At 45.1% G+C, this 20,596-nt stretch overlaps 1 protein-coding gene across 3 annotated transcripts; it reads right to left on the bottom strand.

Annotated features, from left to right (window-relative positions):
* Window positions 1-898: 898 nt before the first annotated feature.
* TRUB2 (TruB pseudouridine synthase family member 2) lies at window positions 899-20,130 on the bottom strand. 3 transcript variants are annotated; one of them, XM_083597417.1, is made up of 9 exons: window positions 20,008-20,130; window positions 18,656-18,787; window positions 16,875-16,949; window positions 16,042-16,103; window positions 13,618-13,699; window positions 12,967-13,039; window positions 6,227-6,363; window positions 2,927-5,398; window positions 899-1,836 (listed from the first exon to the last, which is right to left on the bottom strand). In XM_083597417.1, the coding sequence occupies exons 1-8, from the start codon at window positions 20,111-20,113 to the stop codon at window positions 5,070-5,072; spliced, it is 996 nt and encodes a 331-aa protein (XP_083453543.1). In that variant the 5' UTR covers window positions 20,114-20,130; the 3' UTR covers window positions 899-1,836; window positions 2,927-5,069. The 3 variants fall into 3 exon arrangements, with proteins under 3 accessions (XP_083453543.1, XP_083453542.1, XP_083453544.1); XM_083597416.1 differs by having other exon boundaries at window positions 899-1,622; window positions 3,939-5,398; XM_083597418.1 differs by lacking the exons at window positions 899-1,836; window positions 2,927-5,398; window positions 6,227-6,363 and adding an exon at window positions 9,925-10,648.
* Between the last annotated feature and the right edge of the window lie 466 nt (window positions 20,131-20,596).

Here is a 20,596-nt window from a genome sequence, read left to right as displayed (position 1 = left end):
ATCAAGCTTACTAGCTGCTTTGCTTCTCAATATTCTCTGGTTGGCCTCTGCTATTCTCTCCTACCAATAGGGAACCTATGTAAGGACTCTATATGGGCTCTTGGATACCCCATAAGGGGGAAAGGGCAATTTTTGTTTACAGCAACACAAATAGTGGTACAGACACACTGGTATTCCAAAATAGATAGAAAAATAGGCTAAGTCACAGCCACATCAAACTTGCAAAAGAACAGTAAGTTGTTGTATGTGTACATATTCCTGGGTTTCCCTGAAAGGCACCCTCTCCAAACTTTAAAACAATCCTAGACCTGTGTATAATTGGTACTGATCTACCATGTTCCTGTATGTTGATATATTCAATAAATGGATACCAAAGAGCAACAAATTGGTTTGTCTTCCTTTGTCCTTTTATCACCTGAACTTTATGGGGAAGGCTGTGTTTATTTTAATGTTAACCTCTGCATTTGGTTTGAGTTTAGAATGTTGTTTGCCTTATATCGTTGTTTAATTTTGTTAGCCATTTTGGGTTTTGTTGGTAAATAGGACAGAAAATACATTTTTTAAAAAAATGAATAGAAAACCGTAGTGTTAAAATCCAGACCTCCCTAATACACTTTTTCTTGCAGCGTTTTCACAATATAGTCCTCACAATATAGGATATTGCCACCTGCACAACAGTAAATGTTGTCCCCAAATTTGAGCCACATATCATTTACAGTTTTCCTTCTGCTCACAAAAAGTACCCTAAAAAACAAATACCACACCTTGGACAAAGCATATCACAAGTAAACCAAATGGGTTTTACAGGTTGGCTCCTTTTTTGTCCCCATCACTGTACAGTAACACATTGGAGTAATTTGTGTTATTTAATTTTAATATGCTCTTTTGAAGCACTAGGTTTTTTTGTTTCATTTTTGTTTATTATTATTTTGAAATTAGCATCAAGATACAATATCAGTCAAAACATAACATCAATAACAAAAAGAAAACAATTAATTACATATACAATAATAAGAGCAAACTAATAATGGCAAACACATTCCAAATAATCTTCATCTTAGCACAATCATCTAGTGGAGCTTAGGTGGGTATCATATCTTGAGTGTGAAGAGCCCTTTTTGGCTGACAAGGTCAAAGGCCTTCATCAGGTCTATGAAGGCAATGTACAAGGTGCATCTCACAGCAGTATAGCTCTCCTCAGAAACAAAGGGAAACTGGGGATATCCAATTAATTGTTAAAATCCTGGAATCTCAAACTAGTATGCCTCACACCTCCAGCCAACCCCTTACAGTTTACACAGTGTAAAGCCAGCTTTCCAGCCTTCTACTTCTCCGAGAATAGGGCACATTTCTGGCTTCAACCAATCTGGTTCTAGACTTCCAGTAACATGGAAACCAAAGCGATCTAGGCTTGTGGGCATTCCCAAATACTGAGGGTGGCAATCACACGGTGACTCCACTAGCCTGTGAATCTTCTTTTAGAAATAAAATGTAGGGCAGCGGGTCAAATAGAATACACAATAAATTAGAGCGCTGTGCTTCTAAAACTGCATATATCCTCCACCCCACCCCCTGAAGGCCTGCCCCCAAAGCTTCCATCCCACCAATCTCTCCCTTTTTATCTTTTTTTATAATAATTTTTATTAAATTTTCCATTATACAAATTCACCATATCAATTTTTTTTCACAAATTTCAACTTTTTAGACTTCCATCAGCTTCTCTACAAATCATATTTTTACATACTTTACGCATTCTTTAAATTTAATATTGCCTTTTAGTATACCCTTACTATCCAATTCCTTTTTAACAATACTCCTCTAACTTTCACAAAACGTCTTTAAATCCCACTAGCATTGTTTGTTCATCACATATACTTTTCAGATATTCTGTAAATTTCCCCCAGTCCTCGATGAACTTGTGATCCCGTTGATATCTAATCTTCCCAGTTAGTTTGTCCAACTCTGCATAGTCCATAAGTTTCATTCTCCACTCTTCAAGGGTCAGTAGTTCCTCCTGTTTCCATTTCTGGGCCATTAATATTCTCGCTGCCGTTACCGCGTATTGGAAAAGTTTGTAGTCCCTTCTATTTATTTCACTTCCTGTTACTCCTAACAGAAAGGCTTCTGGTTTCTTTACAAATGTATATTTCAACATCTTTTTCAACTCATCATATATCATCTCCCAGAAACCCTTCACCTTCTTACATTCCCACCACATATGATAAAATGATCCTTCTTTTTCTTTACATTTCCAACACTTATTACCGTATTTTTCGCCCTATAGGACGCACCGTCCCATAAGGCGCACCTAGTTTTTTTGGGGGGGGGAAATAAAGGGGGAAAATTATTTTCCCCCCCCAGGCGTGGGGCTGCGGCGGGGGAGGCCCGGGCTTCCCCCGACCCCAGCCCCCAAACAGGCAGCTCTCTGCAAGCCATGGGAGCCCAGTGCTGGCTCCCGCTGCTTGCTGAGAGGTCCGCGAAGCCTGGGCACACTGATCTCAGCGCGCGCAGGCTTCGGCGTGCAGGCAACTCTCCGCAAGCAGCGGGAGCGCTCCCGCTGCTTGCGGAGAGGTCCGCGAAGCCTGGGCGCGCTGATCTCAGCGCGCGCAGGCTTCGGCGTGCAGGCAACTCTCCGCAAGCAGCGGGAGTGCTCCCGCTGCTTGCGGAGAGGTCCGCGAAGCCTGGGCGCGCTGATATCAGCGCGCGCAGGCTTCGGCGTGCAGGCAACTCTCCGCAAGCAGCGGGAGCGGTCCTGCTTGCGGAGAGGTCCGCGAAGCCTGGAGAGCGAGAGGGGTTGTTGCGCACCGACCCCTCTTGCTCTCCAGGCTTAAGCGAAAGCCTGCATTCGCCCCATAGGACGCACACACATTTCCCCTTCATTTTTGGAGGGGAAAAAGTGCGTCCTATAGGGCGAAAAATACGGTACATGTTTTAAACATTTTTGCTAACTTAACTGGTGTGATATATCATCTATATACCATTTTCATAACATTCTCCTTTAACGCAGTACATGCTGTAAATTTTATATTTTCATTCCATACTTTTTCCCAATCATCCAATTGTATATTAGATCCAAAATCTCTGGCCCAGTGTATCATAACCGACTTTACTTCCTCATCCATCGTATGCCATTCCAACAACATTTTATACATTTTTGACAATATCTCATAATCATTATTTATTATCTCTATTTGACATTTCAATTCCTTTTCTGCATATCCACTCTCTCTAAAATCCTTTTTAAACATTTCATTTACCTGAAAGTAATGCAACCAATCAAACACATGTTCTTTTACTTGTTCAGCTGCCCCCCACCCAAGACATACACAGCTGAAAAGTCCACTGCTGCCTGAAAGCTGCTCCCACACACACTCTTCCTCTGTAAGAACTAATTTGTCTGATTTCAGTGTTGTCAACATAGAACATTTAGTCCAAGATACAGTATCATAACAGGCCCTCTTTAAGATATGGGGGCAGTTCCCTTTGTAGTAAAGGCAGAAGCTATGTTTTTCTTGGCTACTTTAGGCTCAGTAAGCAGCTGTGGTTGGCAGCAACTGAACCTTTATTTGCTTATCAGGAGTTTGGCGATAGTCCCATTGATGCAATTAGAATTGTAATTAGTAAGACCCATAAACTAGTAACATAAACACTTCACCACACAGCCTAGCCCATAAATGCCCACCTCACATTCGTAGGTTATTATTTTAGCTAGAAGTCAACCATTCCCAATTCTTTCCCCCCCTATAGAAAAATCTAAGCTTCTGCATGTTCAAAACCAAATATTTCCCTGCCCAGGAAAGCCCCCGTGGTGCCAGTCTTATCTTTGGGGTAACAAATATGGCTCTGCCAGGGTTCTGAATATAATCTTATTGCATGCCACCATTTATTATACATTAGCTATTTATTTTATCTTGGTGCTCTCTTTTTTTGTAAAGTACCCTAGAAGCTTTGCTGAAGGGAGGGCAAGCAAAAAGATAGTCGCCTTTAAATAAATTTGTAAAACCCTTTTCAATATGGAGGAAAGCTATTTAGGGGAACCAACAACATAAACACCACCAGAAAATAAAAATAAAAACTCGTCCGCCTCTTTTTTCACCAGTGAGTGTGAGGGAAGAAAGAATGCTTTCCAGTTCTTTGTTTACGTTCTTTTTTTTTTTTGCCGCTGCAACTTTTATTGTCTAGCCATGGGGGGTTCCTCCTGGATTGTTAGCAAGCTCTGCATAATTAACCAAGCCTTAAGTGGAAAGATACCTGTGTTGCTGGTTTGTGTGAGGGCTTAGCTACCCACTGGGAAGCTGTCATGTCTCCACCATTTGTTCACAGGTATAGTGCCTTATTGAAAAATTTATCACAATGTTATTTCAATACTGGTATTCAACGAAATGGCAATTTATCGCAGAGCCCATGTCCTCTGTGACAGCAGTAACTTTGCCAATTCAGGCAACACACCAAACCATAGTTAGCATAAATAATGGTTTACAATCCTACTTCAAGCTAGTTTCTAATTCTGATTTGCAGGATGACTGCAAACCAATATTTTGTCAAGTAATAGTCATGCCAAGTTATAGTAAAATTTCCTTAATTCATTTGGAGTGATACCAGAAGCTACTGCCACCCACCTACCCCTCTCACACATTTTCAGGCTTGAATTTAACAATAAACTCATAAATGAGTTTCAGAATTTTAATCATGGCAATATGAATAAATCAAAGCATCATACTGCAGTCGGAATTCACAGGTGGATTTGTTTTTTAAAAATACATTTAAGTAACAGCCAGGTTGTTTTATGCAGCAAATTAACCAGCTCTACAAATCCTTTGGCTGAAACATCCAAGCTTCGACAAGGTAAAAAGCTGTGTTTTCATATGGTTCAGAAACAGCTTCTGATTTTTCCACACGTGCAGGATCAGATACTGCAAATGTTTCATCGCGGGAGAGTTTTGAGAGTGATGAGTTTTAGAACTGATTGAAACAAGGCAGCAAGCTTCAGCAGCAAAGTGGTGAAGGATAAAAATTCCAGGGTGCTTTCCACATCCGCACTTAACCATTTTCCATGTAGTACAAGATATTCACAATTTTATCACTGAGCTTGGTGGCAAGGCATCTTCCCCCTCGCTCAGCTGCATGTCACCTGCAACCGGAGAGGCCGTAGTTTCTTCCTCTCCCTCATAAGCAAGGCTTTTTTGTATCTCAGTTTCTACTCTATGCTTGGACTTCAGCATCGCATTTCGGATGTTATGCAAGTTCCACTGTGTTCTCAAGAGGGCATCCTCCAGAGTGAAAATGCCGTCTCGTACCCGCCTCACTTGTGTGCAGACAGCAACTGACTTCAACTCCAAACCGATCTCGTGAACTATCTTCCGAAGGTATTGCTGGGTCTCATGCAAACAGTGGATTTCTAAGGGGACAGAAATAATTGTCAATACAAGCAGGCAGTGAGGTGGGGTTTCCCAAAAAAGTTTGAAATTGAAAACTTTCCAGTTAGGGAAAGGATACTACAGAAATCAGGGTAATTAGCACTAGAAATTTTTTTGATATCTTAAACATTGGAGCATGATCTAACTTGGCATGTTAGTTTTACTTGCATTTAATAGACAAAGCTAAAAACTTTAGTGCATTGAATTCAACCAGTTGTCACTAGAAGTCCCAATGAAAATCCATTCTGGTCTCCCAGCCATTGAAAACCTAGGAAGGTGTCTTATACCCAGTGATGTTGCAAAAATATTGCCCTGAAAGTTCTTCCCTTGGATGGAGGTCCCAATCTTCCCCAAAGGAAGGGAGCCAAAAGGACAAGGAGGATGCAACGAAGATTTATTTTAGCGCTAAATGGTCAGAACTCTGTGGCTCATGCCAAAATCCGGATCTGAGGACTGTCCCATTTTATCTTCATAATAACCCTACGCCCAGATAATAACTGCCTAGATGAGTGAACTCAGCAGGTAAGAGTGTGAACACAGTCAAAGACTATGGATCAACACAGCTGGCTCTATTATGGGATTCTCCTTAGGAGTGGGGGGCTGCTGTGAGAAGCTCCTGCACCATTTGTCCATGTGGGCTAGTATTCTCTGCTGTGAACTGTCAGCTGCTTTCTGATCTCTTGGGCAAACATCTCTCTTAGCACTTGCTTCTTGGTCCTTCGTACCCCTAAAGTTGTAAATGTCTCAATTTAAAAAATAATAATAATTGGAAATCTGCCGTGGGATTTGAAATACATCCCTAGCCATACCTAGCTGGAATTCTGGTGGTGCAAACTGGAGGCTTCGCACTGCTGTGATTAAGGGTGGGCTTTTCTCCATGGGACGAATTAATCCTTTCACTGCCAGCTCGTAGGCCTCTTGGGTTTTCAAGTCAATATTAGCATACCTGGATGGAGGCAAAGGGAGAGAATAGATCAGGGAAGGGGGGTTGAACTCTCCTGCTGCTGGATTTGCACAGCTACTGTCTGACTGGTTTGTGCAATACATTTTGCCCACCCGAACACAGCCTGTTATCTCCAAGGATGGCTCTCCTATAATCAGGTACACTCAATAGCCATTTCCCCAAATTATAGGGGCTGGGGAATGTCATAAGACTCATGGAAATTGCATTTCTGATTGTCAACTTCACACAATGCATAAACACCTGAAAGCTATCAAAAATGCTTAAGCAGCCAGTAAAAACGGAAAATTTGTGCAGTGACCCTTTGTATCACAATATGGAGATGAAATTGCCAGATTCTGACATAAATGGTGGTTTTAGTCATTCAGCTTTTTTTTTAAAAAAAGATTTTCTTGTTTTACAGAAGTATGTGTAATGTCTCTCGTATTTTTTCCATGTAACATTTTTACAAATCAGTTTCATTTGTTGAGACATTAGGAAGAAAAGGGGTGGAGGGGGGGAAGATGGGTGGGGTCGGGTGGCGATGTTTCTATTTTGCTTAATGTGTGTAGGGTTTGGTGTCAGCGTTACTCGTGCCGGTTCTCTGCTGTTCACTTGTGTTCCTTTGGTGGTGAGAGAGGTTGGGGTTGGCCTAGGGTGTGGTTGTTTGTTTGTGATTGGCTGTGGTGATCTTTGTTTTCATGTGTGAGTGGGGTGGGTGGGTGTTTTGGATCAGGTTAGCCATATTGATTTGTATGCTGTTGGTGGATTTTTGTCATTGTCTTGGGCTGTGTACGTGATAAAGGGGAGCCATACCGGGGTGAAGGCGTCTTCTTCTGTTTGTCCCCGTGTCAGTTTCAGTTTATTGGTTAATTTTTCTAGTAGGGCTGTTTCCCATACTATTTGGTACCATTGGTCCATGCTTACTCCTGACAGGTCTCTCCAGTCATTCAACTTTTAAGGCTTCATGGTTGCTTAGGTGGTTAGGCTGTGTCTAAGCCCTTAAGACACTGGCGGTGGGGGTTCACATGACTGAATGCGCCTTCATACAAACAAAAGACCCTGCAGATAGAACTAGTTTGTCAGGGCAAATATCTTTTCTACCCATACTGGCTAGTTTTCTGCGTGCAATGTTCTTAGTTTTTTGTATGAAGGACCATTTCAATCATGTGAGCTCACATTGGCAGTGGGGTACATGCAGAGGTTAACAACCTCAGTGAATGACTTAGGCTAAGAAACAGTCAACACAGTAAATAAACCCACAAAATAGCTACTTAGGAGGGATTGGGAGTTCTGCCCTTCTTGCAGCAGGCTGCTGTGTTTCTACTCTAAGTACAGCCCACCTGGTTTCTTTGTGAGATACAGAGGAGGGATGGAACATGATGTGTCTCCTCTTCCAGTTCACTTATCTGCATGTAATTCATGGTTGCCTGTGGCTACTAGGCCAGTGCTTAAACACAAGGCTGACTTATGTACATCACACACTTTTTTGTGGAAAGTTGAAGCAGATACACTTGTTCGTAAGGTTTCCAGTTGGATGCAGCCACTGCTTCCCAAATCTGCATTACAGATGTCTCCAGCTTCATATCCTCTCCACCCCCACACCCCCTGTAGGACCTCTTCATTGGAAAGGATATCATCTGCCAAGCTGATCTTTCAAACAGACCAACAAATGATGATTCAACACACCCCAACACACCCTTTGTACAGGTTGTGCACAAAGGCTGTCACTTTAACCCATGTCCACAGTCTGCATTTTAATTGAAACTTAATACATAAAAACAGTGGCAGCAAAGGGAGAGGCCACACTTTTTTGCCAGCTTTCTTCATAACCACTTTGCTAATCAATATTAGCTTTGCCCGAAGTGATATCCTGCCATATGCTGAAGCAACAAGCTAACAACTGCAGAAGCATCAGGTAGTTCTCTCTGAGGTGGCAGCCCTTCATCTGGACCATACTACTTCAGACTGTAGATGGGTGACTCACATGACTGAGTGTTCCTGTGTGCAAAAGAGAATCTCCAAAGCAAGGCTAGCCTGACTAGTTCGTAATCTGGTGAACTGGGTTCGATTCCCTGCTCCTCCACATGCAGCTGCTGGGTGACCTTGGGCTAATCACACTTCTCTGAAGTCTCTCAGCCCCACTCACCTCACAGAGTGTTTGTTGTGGGGAGGAAGGGAAAAGGAGATTGTTAGCCGCTTTGAGACTCCTTAGGGTAGTGATAAAGCGGGATATCAAATCCAAACTCTTCGTCTTCTTCTATGTGCAGGGATTTTTTTGGTATCAAGGAACAATCATGTGAGCTCCCACCTTCAGTCTAAAGAGGTGCAGTCCACATCAAGGGTTACTACCTTACTGAGTAATAACCTCTGTTACATATTTTAAAATTAATGGATGGTCCAAACAGCCTGGCTGGTGCAATTCATTCATTCAAGTCTTGATTGTGCTATGTAGCTATTAAAATTTTGTGTGGTTTCTTATCTGAATTTTCATAATACTTATTCTGAAGCATTCAGATGTATACAAGATATATTTTGGAATAGACAAGTCATGCATATGGGATTTGCATCCTTAAATAGCTAACAGGCCATTCACTTCTGTTCATGTTTTCTCCAATTTTATCATTAGGTGGGGAGTAGGTGGGAAGAAGTATCACTACTCCATGAGAGTAGTCCAGGGTTGGGGAACCTGTGGTCCTCCAGATGTTGCTGGACTCCCAATCCCCATCAGCTTCATCCAGCATGGCAAATGGTCAGGGATGATACAGCATGCTTAGCTGTAGTTCAGGGTTATCCAACACATGGCCCGGCCCTCAGCAACATTTTGACACACCCACCAAAACACCCCACAGTCCTCACAGTTCCCAAAGCCTAGTTAGCACTTTTCCAGCTTTGGGAAGGCACTCTGGGACTTTGCTTGAGCCTCACACCTCCTTCCCACAGCTGGCTCTGGGAAGGCAGAATGAGGGATGGGGGCGGGGCCTTCAAATTTTGGCCTTGGCCCACCCACCCCCATGTGACAAGGCAGCCTGTAGGTTTCGTGTCAAAGTACGCTTGTGGCCCATTGGTATGAAAAGTTGGGCCACCCTGCTGTAGTTAATGCATGAAGAGGTTAAGACCATAGAGTAAGCCAGAGCTTTGCAAACTTTTCATGTTGGTGATAAACTTTTTAGACATGCATCATTTTGCATTTTTACTCAGTAAACCCCTTTCCAGCCTCAGGAAGAGCACGGGGAGCGTTTGCACCTACACATTGCAGTTGACACACTAACATGTTGCGACAGTTTGGAGTAAGCAATTCTGCCAGATTTAACTAGGTCACGCCCCCTCACTCAAGAGGAAGGGTTACCAAAGCCTTTTGTTTACCCCCTTCCATCATGTGAGACTGACCAGAAAGGACTTCTGGGCTGCTCACTCCATGCTAAAGGAGAAGTAAAGGAGAACTTTGGAAGAAACTCGGAGGGGTCTAACAGCCTATATTTCCACGCTTTTCTTTGCTGCATGTTTTGTGATTTAAAACCTCTCCTGGGGCTCTCTCACCAAGATAGTATTTGCCTCAAACCTGGATCTAGGCAATTATTATTTTATTATCTTAAACCAACTACAACCAAGCATTAAGAGCCAACAGAATCAGCAGGTGCACAATGTTTAGACATATTTCCTTCTCTTCACACATAAAAGGGAGTGTGCCTGCAACACAGAATAGCGTCCCTCTTTAACCAATTGAGCTCCACCATATGGCTTCTCTTGCTTTGAAAAAGAACTTTCTGTGTTACTTTCTACTGGGAACAGAACTATGCTGTCCATGTTCAGGAAATGTCTTTTGACGTCCTCTGTGGCGGTCTTCTTTGCTTTAATGCACACCCATACCATAGAACCAGCAGTTTCAGGGACCCAGCCTGGGGGGTGGGGTGGGGGGTGGAATCAGGAATCCTGAGTGGCAAGAGGTCCTTGCCCACCACCCCTGCATCAAGGCTTCCCCTGTTCGGATGGAAGCGTTTGGGAATCCTGCTCTGGGGAGTCCTCCTCCATGGCATCCTCTAGAAGCCTGTCAATGTCAGTCTTGCGGCGCAGCGCACACCACGCTAGAAATGCCATTCCTGAGACACAAATCAGCACCACCCGCCACACTGGCTTCTGATGGTCGCTGCCCATGGACTGCGCCACACTCCATTTCCGAGGGTGGGCACGGCTGTTCTGGAAGCTTAGAGGCTGGGAGCTCTTCAGCTCCTCATGCTCTCTGGGCAGGCAGTAATGACGCAGCGGAAGGAAGGAAAGGGATGAAGGCGGCCTGAGGGAGAGAAGGAAACAAGACGTGGGGTGAGGAGGACAGCAGGGCTCCTGGCTGACTGACCTCCCACCCCACCCTAGCACTCCTGCTCACCTTCGGCGTAAGGGCCTTTGGACTTCCCTAGTTATGGAAGGGCCTGGAAGCAGAGCAAGCCCCACCTGCGGCAAACAGTTTTCACCTTCCAACTCCAGGATGATTAATCTAAAGAGCACCATGCAAAGTTCCCATCCCAATGAACGTCTTGGAGGAAAGGTGCTGTTGCTTCAGCCCAGAAAAACCCCTTTGTCTCTATAAAGCTAACTTCCGGCTATCAACTCTTCCATCCTCCTCCTCTATGAGCGCAGCCTCTATTTTGGGGGAAGCTCAGAGAGCTTTGGCTGGTAGAAGCCAAACTCCCAACTCCCAGGTAGCACAGTTAACCATCAGGGAACATGGGAGTTGCCATCCAGCAACATTTGGAAGGCACAAGGTTGGGGAAGGCAGGTGTAGTGGCTACTGTGGCAAATTTGGAATGGGGAAACCACACTCAGCCATGAATCTCACTGGGATGTGAGTGCAGAATCATGAATGGCAGCTTAGAAGGAGGGAGAGATAAAACTCCAAGTCATTTATTTAGAAATGGGAATTCTAGTGAAATAGTTATAGGAATAGCAATTAATACTTAGCTGTCAATTAGGCGCATAGAGACAATCAAAGCACATTACATATCACAACTCACTAATCTTTACAACACCCCTGTAAGACAGGTCAGCGTTAATATGCACACATTGCAAATAGCTGGGAAGGAGCTAAGAAAACAGGGGCCCACCTAAGGTCAGCTAGGCAACATTCAAACCATTCCTGAGTTGCACCACACTCCCTCTATTAGCTCATGTCCACCATTCTACCACACAAACTATTTAGCATGCTTATTTAGTAACCTGAAAATTACAACTTTCATTTTTTACAAAAGGAGGGACAGAACGAAAAGAACCATTCATTTCTGTGTAGGTCTGAAAGCAGCAGCTGCCAGGGCCTACCAGCATTGAGTTGCCTGCTGTGCTAGCCTCCCCACACCCCACAGCTGGAAGGGCCTGCAATCCACTATTTACACTTCCGGAGCATGACTTAGGGTGCTCTGGAACAATGTATGAAATTATAAATGCCAGCTTTACAGCCACCTTGAAGTACAGCTGCTGCTGCTGCCCCCACCCCACTGCTAACATAAGAGGGGCTCCACCAGGGGATATTTTGCATGGGCAGGGTATCCCTCAAACCAGAGCAGACTTTGCTTCTATGGACAAAGTAAACAAGGGGCTCCTGGGGATGCCATGAGTGGAAAGGAGGAGGTCTGGAGGAGAACATGAGTTCTCTGCAAACTGCATTGCAACCTGTTCATCCTGGTCAGGAGCCACTGAGAAACAAGCCTCCTCTTATCTTTAGATGTCAGATGAAAACATACTTTCTAATCAGGTCTTTGGCTTTTAACTAGCTATTGCCCTTTTGCATGGGTAGAATGGTGGGACTGTGTGTGTTGATTTTAATGCAGTTATGTATGTGTTTGTTTTTTTGCTTACAAAATTTTGAGTTGCCATCACAAAGAATGACTAATCATTTTACTAATTAATAATAATAGTATTTCGTGTATTGTGCCTTCAGTATGTGTGTTGTTTTGCAAGGTGCAAGAGGGTTGCAGGCTGGGATGTTCTGGGATATAAGGGCAAAGAGGGAAGGCACAGCCATGCCTACTGATCTGCAGAAGTCATCCCCAGCCCGATGGCAAGGCCAATGGCCTGGGATGATGGGAGTTGTGAGTCCAGCAACAGCTACCTGAAGGTCCACGACAGGCAAAGGAAGATCAGCAAAGATCAGCAGTCTGCCCAGGCCTGCCAATACCAATAACCTTCTTCTTGTACATGGGGAGCGGAGTGGGTGCTCTTTGGGGAATGGTCAGCAGAAGAAACAGAGAAGGTGTGAAAGTCGCCACACCCTCCCTTTCCCTTAAATCTTGTAGAAGATGTCTCATTGCAGCAAAAGCAGCAAGCATCTCTCACTGGTCCCCAAGTGACAGCAAAAGCATCACCTTGAGATTTGGGAGAACGAAAAGCTACCTTATTGCACCAGAACAGGGTATTGTCCATGCCAGCTTTGACAGGTGGAAGCATTTATCTGCCAATCTACTGTCAGCTTTGACTGGCAGGGGTTTCTCAGGGAAAGGTCTTTCCTGGGGCTTGCTATCTGAACAGATGCTATCAGGGATCAAACCTGGGACCTTCTGCATGCAAAGCAGGCACTCTGCCCCTGTGCTCTGGTACAGCCCCCACGTTTGGGATACTTACTGCAGTAAAGCCTTGTGATGGGACCCCTGGATAACAGAAAGGATCCTCTCCAGCTGCTCCCTGGTGACGTGGTCTGCAGACAAAGAAAGGGGGAAAACAGTACTGAGAGGGATGGGCCAGGTGATCCAACAGCCTGGAGCTAAATACATATATTTCAAACACAGACTGTAAACATGTTGCTGCCTCCTAAGCAAATTCCCAGGTGAAAACAATATGAAAAGGAGCCCCAGTGGTTTGGGGGGTCAGGATGAGGAAGGGGCAACCACACAATAAAATATAAAGCAAACTCAAGATGCTTATATGATGCTTTAAAACTCCACCGTTTCAAAACATTGCTGGGGGATGGGCTCACCTTTTATCCTCCTAAGAGGAAAACATGCACCTGGAATCCAACTCAAGTTGGTTTCTGGGCAGTGGAAAAGAAAGCAAACTCTCTACTGCTGAAGGCTGAGCTAGCGGGGCTTTCAGGACCGGCTGAATGAGTGCTGCGCTTCAGAGACAGGGGAGAATCATAGAATTGTAGAGTTGGAAGGGACACCCCAGGGTAATCTAGTACAACCCCCTAAAATGCAGGAAACCTGCCCACAGCTGTACCTAGGTAAGCTTGAACCACCACAGGTTCCCCACACCTAGCCCTGTGGATAAACTTACCAAATGTTGCCTTCTCGATCAGTTTGCCCGTGTCCGAGAAGTCATCTGTGGCTTTGCCAAACAAGCCACTAACTGTGTAAGTCTTTGAAAAGAAGAAATGCATGGTGAGAGACGTTTACAGTGGTAGCGCTTTACAAGAAAACCAGGCAGCCCCCAATTGTAGTTACTGCTCAATACAAAACAAGGACACAGCAGTGAGCGTGTGTTTAAGCCAGCCCTTCTCAACTTTGGGTCCTCAGGTGTTGGACTACAACTCCCATCATCAGGAGTTGTGGTGGTCAGAGATGATGGGAGTTGTAGTCCAACAACATCTGGGAACCCAAGGTTGAGAAAGGTTGGCTTAAGCTATGGAATGCTTAGTGATAGCTACCAGCTTGGGAGTGCTTTAAAAGGGGACTACTAGTCCTGACAGCTGGGATCAAAAGCACCAGAATACCAGATTAACAACAGCAGGAGAGGGCAACTCTGTTAATGGCCTGTTTTAGGGCTTCCCCAAGACTGGTTGCTGGCTGGCTGGTTGCTGTGAGAACAGGATGCTGGGCTAGATGGACCTGTGGATGAATCCGGCAGCCAGGCTCTTCTGCTGATCTCAGAATTATATGCAGTAGATCAGCAAGGACTTCTGACTCCCAATTCTTTAACTACAGCAACAACAAAAGGGATCACTCCTCCTGCCCCTGAAATCAGGTAGTGCTGGTGAATGAAGTTTCTTTCTTTCTTTACGTATAAGAGTAAAGTTCTTGTAACTGAAAACAGCTTCCAGAACACATGCTCAGATGCACCCTGCTCATAAATTCTATCTGTACCTCTCCCCATTTTGACCTGGCTCCAGTTGTTTCTAGTAAACAAAGTAGATTCCACAATCCTGATGTCTGCCTCCCCCTGACTTATGTGAAACACACACACGAGAGAGAGAGAGAGAGAGAGAGAGAGAGAGAGAGAGAGAGAGAGAGAAAGGGGTCCTACACATACTTTCATTTTAAGTACATTTTAAGTAAATTTATAAAAATGTATCGTTGCATCAAAGCAACAAAATAGCTGTTGCTGCAAGACTAGAACTGCAATCCTAAAACACACTTAATTGTAAACCCCAAAATTCAATCGGGCTGACTGTCTGAGCTTAGTGCAAACGCACAACAAATGTGTGGGCATCCTGGATAAGAGATTGTGGCCACTTTACTCTTCCTTCAGTCCTGCTGTGGTTTCACTTTAAAACATAGTTTGACTTAGCATGTTGTCCAAACCCAGTATTATTGTTTGCCTTAGTCTGGACCAGAGGCAGAGGAAGGGGGTATGGTAGATGCGGGCTGCCCCGGGTGTCACCACTGGGGTTTTTGTGATAAAATGCCGGGTGGCACTCACCACGGGGCCTACAGTGCACCGGAGCCATGCGTCTCTCCTGGGAGAGATGTGGTGGCTTGAGCACGCGCAGGCTCGGCGCTACCCAAACGGTCCGCCCACTGCCTCTCCCCAGCTGTAGGGCAGCTGAGTGGGAGGAGGTAGGTAGACTCTGGCCCCGCAGTGCGCCCTGCGGGTTTAAAATTATTGTACACCAGTAGGATGGTGCAGGCGGGATGCGGGTGGCGCTGTGCCCTAAACCACAGAGCCTAGGGCTCGCCAATCAGAAGGTCAGCAGTTCGAATCCCCGCGACAGGGTGAACTCCCGTTCTTTGGTCCCTGCTCCTGCCAACCTAGCAGTTCAAAAGCACGTCAAAGTGCAAGTAGATAAATAGGTACTGCTCCAGCAGGAAGGTAAACAGTGTTTCTATGCGCTGCTCTGGTTCGCCAGAAGCGGCTTAGTCATGCTGGCCACATGACCCGGAAGCTGTATGCTGTATGCGGACAAACGCCGGCTCCCTCAGCCAGTAAAGCGAGATGAGCGCTGCAACCCCAGAGTCGTCCGTGACTGGACTTAACAGTCAAGGGTCCCTTTAACTTTAGGATGGTGCAGAGTCTGGCTACCAAGTACCAAGAGGAACAGATGAAGGAGTTGGGGATGTTCAGTCTGGAGAAGCAGCATTTAATGAAAGATTCAATCGCTGTCTTCAACTATCTGCTTTCTGGAGCAACAGAAAGCAGACTTGCTCTCTGTTGCTCCAAAGGGCAGGACCAGAATGGATTGGTTAAATTGGAAGGGCAGCAGATTTCAGCTAAACATCAGGAAAAACTTCCCAATGACAAGAGCAGTCTTACTGTGGAAAATAAAGTGCTGGAAGGTGGTGGGCTCCCCTTCGTAGAAGGCATTTAACCAGAGGCCAAGTAGGCATCCATAAGGGATTCTGTAGCTGCATCATGCATGGTACATCCTGCACACTGTACACCCCACACTAGGCAGGGGGCTGGACCCCAATGTACCTTCCAACTCTAATGCCTAATAATAATGTATAATTCCCTACTTATAACTGTATTAAAATAAATACTTACCCTGGTGAGCTGAGCATCGTGCAAGGCTTGAAGCAACTTGTTGCCATTACCCACCCCAAGCACTGAAATATAAAAAGGAAGGGGTGGGAGAGTTAGGCAGGCAAAGTTAAAAAGGTCACTTTTTCTGACTGCAAATCCAGGGACAGGTAAATAGATACGTCTGGATCATGGCATGCCTTAACTCTGACTGGGAAGAAAGAATTTGTACATGGCTTTGGATTCCAACAGTAGGGGGAAATGAGAGAAGGGGGGGATTATTTAATTACCCCCTCCCGCAGAACTATAGATGATGATAATTAATTAAATTTGTATACCACCCTTCACCTGTGGATCTCAGGGCAGTGCACAACATAAAAATACAATATAAAAGTACAAGATATAAACAAGAATAAAAAAGCACATTCCCCCTACAAACACATTTAAAAGGGGTTTAATATGCTAATCAGTTCAAAGGCCTGGTTAAAAAGGAACGTTTTCCCCTGAAGGTATCAGACAAACCTCCCTGGGGAGAGCATTCCACAAAGAGGAGGGGAAGCACTGCAGAAAATGCCCATTCTCGTGTTGCCACCCTCTGGACCTCTTCGGGAGGGGGCACACAAAGAAGGGCCTCAGAGGATTATTGCCGGATCTGGGTAGGTTCATATGGAGAGAGGTGGTCCTGGAGGTATTTAAGGCTTTATAGGTCAAAACCAGCACTTTGAATTGGGCCCAGATTAGCAACTGCTTTGGGATGCAATCCAATTTATTGGCCACATGTACCTTAGCCACAGTGAAATAATGCTCCTGGGAGCACCATATAATAGCAATGACTGGCTAAAGCATCTTTTACTTACCAAACACTCCAGAGGACATTGGATCCAGATGGTGGCCTACTCCAACTTTCAGGTGTCTGAATATCGGTCCAGAAACTGTAAAGGAAAATCAAGATCGATTTTTTAAAGCATGCACAAAACTTGATCTCACCAAGACAGTAAATAATTCAAACAAAACACAAAGGAAGCTTTATATATATATACATAAATAAATAATTTTGAGATGTTTTTAACAAAGCAATTCATAAGTGGAATTAAAATGAGTAACTAATAAAAACCCAACAACAAATTTCAGCAGGGAGCAGAAAATCTGGCACCAAATGAAAACCAAACTAAAAGGCCAGAGAAAAACAAGACATTCTAACCCAGCCTCTGAATCTGAGTAAAGATTGCGGGTCAACTGCAAACTTTGAGACTGAGGAGCCACAGATGCTGGAACAGACCATAGCAGGGGGTAAACAGAAGGAGCTCCCAGACAACCATCAAATTCCTCTCCAGAGGAGAATGGAATTGGGCAGCCACATTTTATCCCACTCTGGAATCATCCTCAGAAGTAAACAACCCTATTGGAGAAAGGAAGGAGGAAAAGGGGCTCCTAGCACAAAGCCTAGAGACAACTCAGACTGACACCTCCCTCAACCACCTACCTACCAGTCTGCCTAGTCCCTACACTTAAAGCAAGAAGCTCATGGCGTTGCCTGAAAAAAGCTCCTGCAAGGCAATTTTCCTCTGTGCCTGCTCTGTGGTTTGCTGCCCCCTGCAGGAGGCAGGAGAGAGCTGAGTATGGGTTGCACTGTTGCAGGAATCACGAGAAAAGCATCCATTGGCTTTGCAGTTTTTCCAACAATGTGATTTGCAATATACCACCGGGTCAAATATTTGGAAACAATTATCATGATGTGGACTTTAAACCGGTTTTGGATGACAGATCAATAAATCACCCGGACCTATTGGCCATATAGGGAGCCTAAGAAGAGCCTGCTGGATCAGGCCAGTGGTCCATGTTGTCCAGCATCCTGTTCTCACAGTGGCCAATAGGATGCCCACTGTGGGAAGCCCACAAGCAAGACCTGTGCACAAGAGCATTCTCCCCCTCCTGCAGTTTCCAGCAACTGGGAATTCTAGTCCAGAGCATCTGGAGAGCATTATGTTGGCTACCCCTTGGTTTATGGAGTGATTAGGAATTAAAAACAAACAAACAAAAACGTTGTGCAAAAGCTAACAACAATTCAAACCGAAAACACAATAAGTAGCAGAACACAATAAGAAAGTGATAGCAGATGTAGCAAACCAAGAACAAGCAGAACTGAAGAGATTCCTGAAGGCTTTTTTCCCATCCCACCTTTGCCCAACATCCAAGGATTGGCAAGAGAGGTGTCACACCTGAGAATGCCCCATCAGTGGGTGTCCTTTACCTTAATCCACTGTTTCTCAAACTTGGACTTCCTAGCTGTTGTTGGACTACGCATCCCATCTTCCCTAGCTAGAAGGACCTGTGCTCAGGGACGATGGGAGTTGTAGTCCAACAACAGCAGGAGACCAAAGTTTAAGAAACACTGCCACATACATTGGCAAGACTCAAAAGCAGAGTCTTGGGTAGATACAAATCAGGCATAGGCAAAGTGATGGCCTCCAGATGCTGGACTACAATTCACATAATCTCTACCCATTAGCCATGCTGATTGGGGTTGGAACATCCGGAGGCCACTATGTTCACTGTCCCTGAAAAGAATAAGTTAGTCCTGATATCATCAGGCCCAGGATGCCAGCTTCTCCACCCTACATCCCTGCTCAAATCTCACCTAGAGGATGGTCAGCCATAGCTGGGAGCTGCGTAACTGTCATAGTCAATTCCTTCCCATCCTTTCCTTCCACCATGCTAGGCAGGAAACGTACAAGCCGTCGTGGTGCTGGTCGCTTGAATGAATTCAAGTCTAAAGAAAAAAAATAATGAAGAAAACTGGTTATTTATTTTTTTAAGGTATAGCTAATTAATTAATAGGGCATGCGGGTGGTGCTGTGGGTTAAAGCACAGAGCCTAGGACTTGCCGATCAAAAGATCGGCAGTTCGAATCCCCGCAACGGGGTGAGCTCCCGTTGCTCAGTCCCTGCTCCTGCCAACCTAGCAGTTCGAAAGCACGTCAGTGCAAGTAGATAAATAGGTACTGCTCCAGCAGGAAGGTAAACAGTGTTTCTGTGCGCTGCTCTGGTTCGTCAGATTTAAATCAAATTGATTTTAATCGTGATTTAAATCATAAGTCAGTAAGTCTTGATTTACCGTATTTTTCGCTCCATAAGACGCACCTAGTTTTTAGAAGGGGAATGCAAGAAAAAAAATTTTTTTTAAAGTGCTGAGCAGAGCCTGTATGCTTTTCCCCAGGAGGGAGAAGCCCCCAAGCGCCGCACACACGCTCCATGCGGCTCGTGAAAGGGAGTGCGGCTCTTGGGGGCTTTTCTGGGAGGTGGGGGAAGGGAATGAGGGGCTGCCCTCTGTCCCTTCCCCCACCTCCAGCAAAAGCCTGCAAGAGCTGCACGCTCTTTAAAGGGTGCGTGGCGGCTCTTGGGGGCTTTTCCCCGAGGAGGGAGAAGGGACTGACAACCAGATAAAGGTTTAATTTTTGGAATAATAAATTTTCAGAGTAGTTTTTACAGTTATATAAAAAATTACTGACTTGGTTATACTATTAGAAATACATAGACAGATAATTATGAAATTCTTGTTTATATTTGGACAATTTTTCTGCTGTACTTTAGTGGAAGGAGAAAAATAATCATTTCCTTAATAACAATTTAAACAACTTATTTAACTAAAACAATAACATTATACTATACGTATCCATGCTTGTTAACTGATGCGGTTAGACGATTAAAAAAAACAACTTAGACTGAGTTTTAGCACACATGAAAAACTTAAATCCTTATTTCCAGATGAATAGGCTCTGGACTATTATGTAACTTAAACAGAAAACTAACTTTAGAAATATTTTTCCTCCAAAAGCATATTATTTTAAAAATTCGATTTAAATAATCCTGGTTATTTAACCCTGGTTAAGAGCACATTTATTACGGAACACTCTGTATTGCATGGTAAGGAGCGGGACTCGGGAGGCAGCATGAAGCAAGGAAACGGGGCCGAACCTCTTCCAAGGCTCACCTCTCAGCAGGTGGGTCTCCACGGAGTTCCGCACGGCCATCCACGCCACGCCGGGGGGCTTGTAGACGGCGAAGACCCCATGCAAACCAACCCTCGCCAACCGCATTGTAGCGTCTCCCGCTGCCGCCGGCGCTGATTACGGGCGTAGCACTCTCAGTGGTCCCCCAAAGTGGGCGCCGCCATCTTGCGTCCGTCACGAAAGGCAGCCCGGCTCGGAAACAAGCGCTGCCGCCAAGGCCGGAAAGCGGAATGCGCAGAGGGCAAGAGGCGTAACCTCCAACCACGTCCCCCGGAGCCGCCATCTTGGGGGCGTCATGAAACAAGCGCCGCTGCGAAACTAGGGAGGGGCTACGCAGAAACCTCCGCACGTCGCTCACGGTGCGCGCCGCCCTCGTGAGTCCCTCACGAAATACAGCCCTCCCGGAAACAAGAGCTGCTGCGAAGCTAGGAAAGGCGCAGAAAAAGGAGAGTTTTGGAGGAGTCAAGGGGCGAATGGGGAGAGGAGGCGCAACGCAGAAGACCAGGGAGTAAGGCGGAAAGGGGTGGGTGGTTGCGAGGAGCAGTATTCGGGTAGCTCCTGCTGGCCGCA

The sequence above is a fragment of the Podarcis filfolensis genome, assembly GCF_964270895.1.
Source record: "Podarcis filfolensis genome assembly, chromosome: Z".
Classification (NCBI taxonomy): domain Eukaryota; kingdom Metazoa; phylum Chordata; class Lepidosauria; order Squamata; family Lacertidae; genus Podarcis; species Podarcis filfolensis.
Note: the sequence above shows the minus strand (reverse complement) of the source record. Positions and strands in the feature narration are given on the sequence as shown.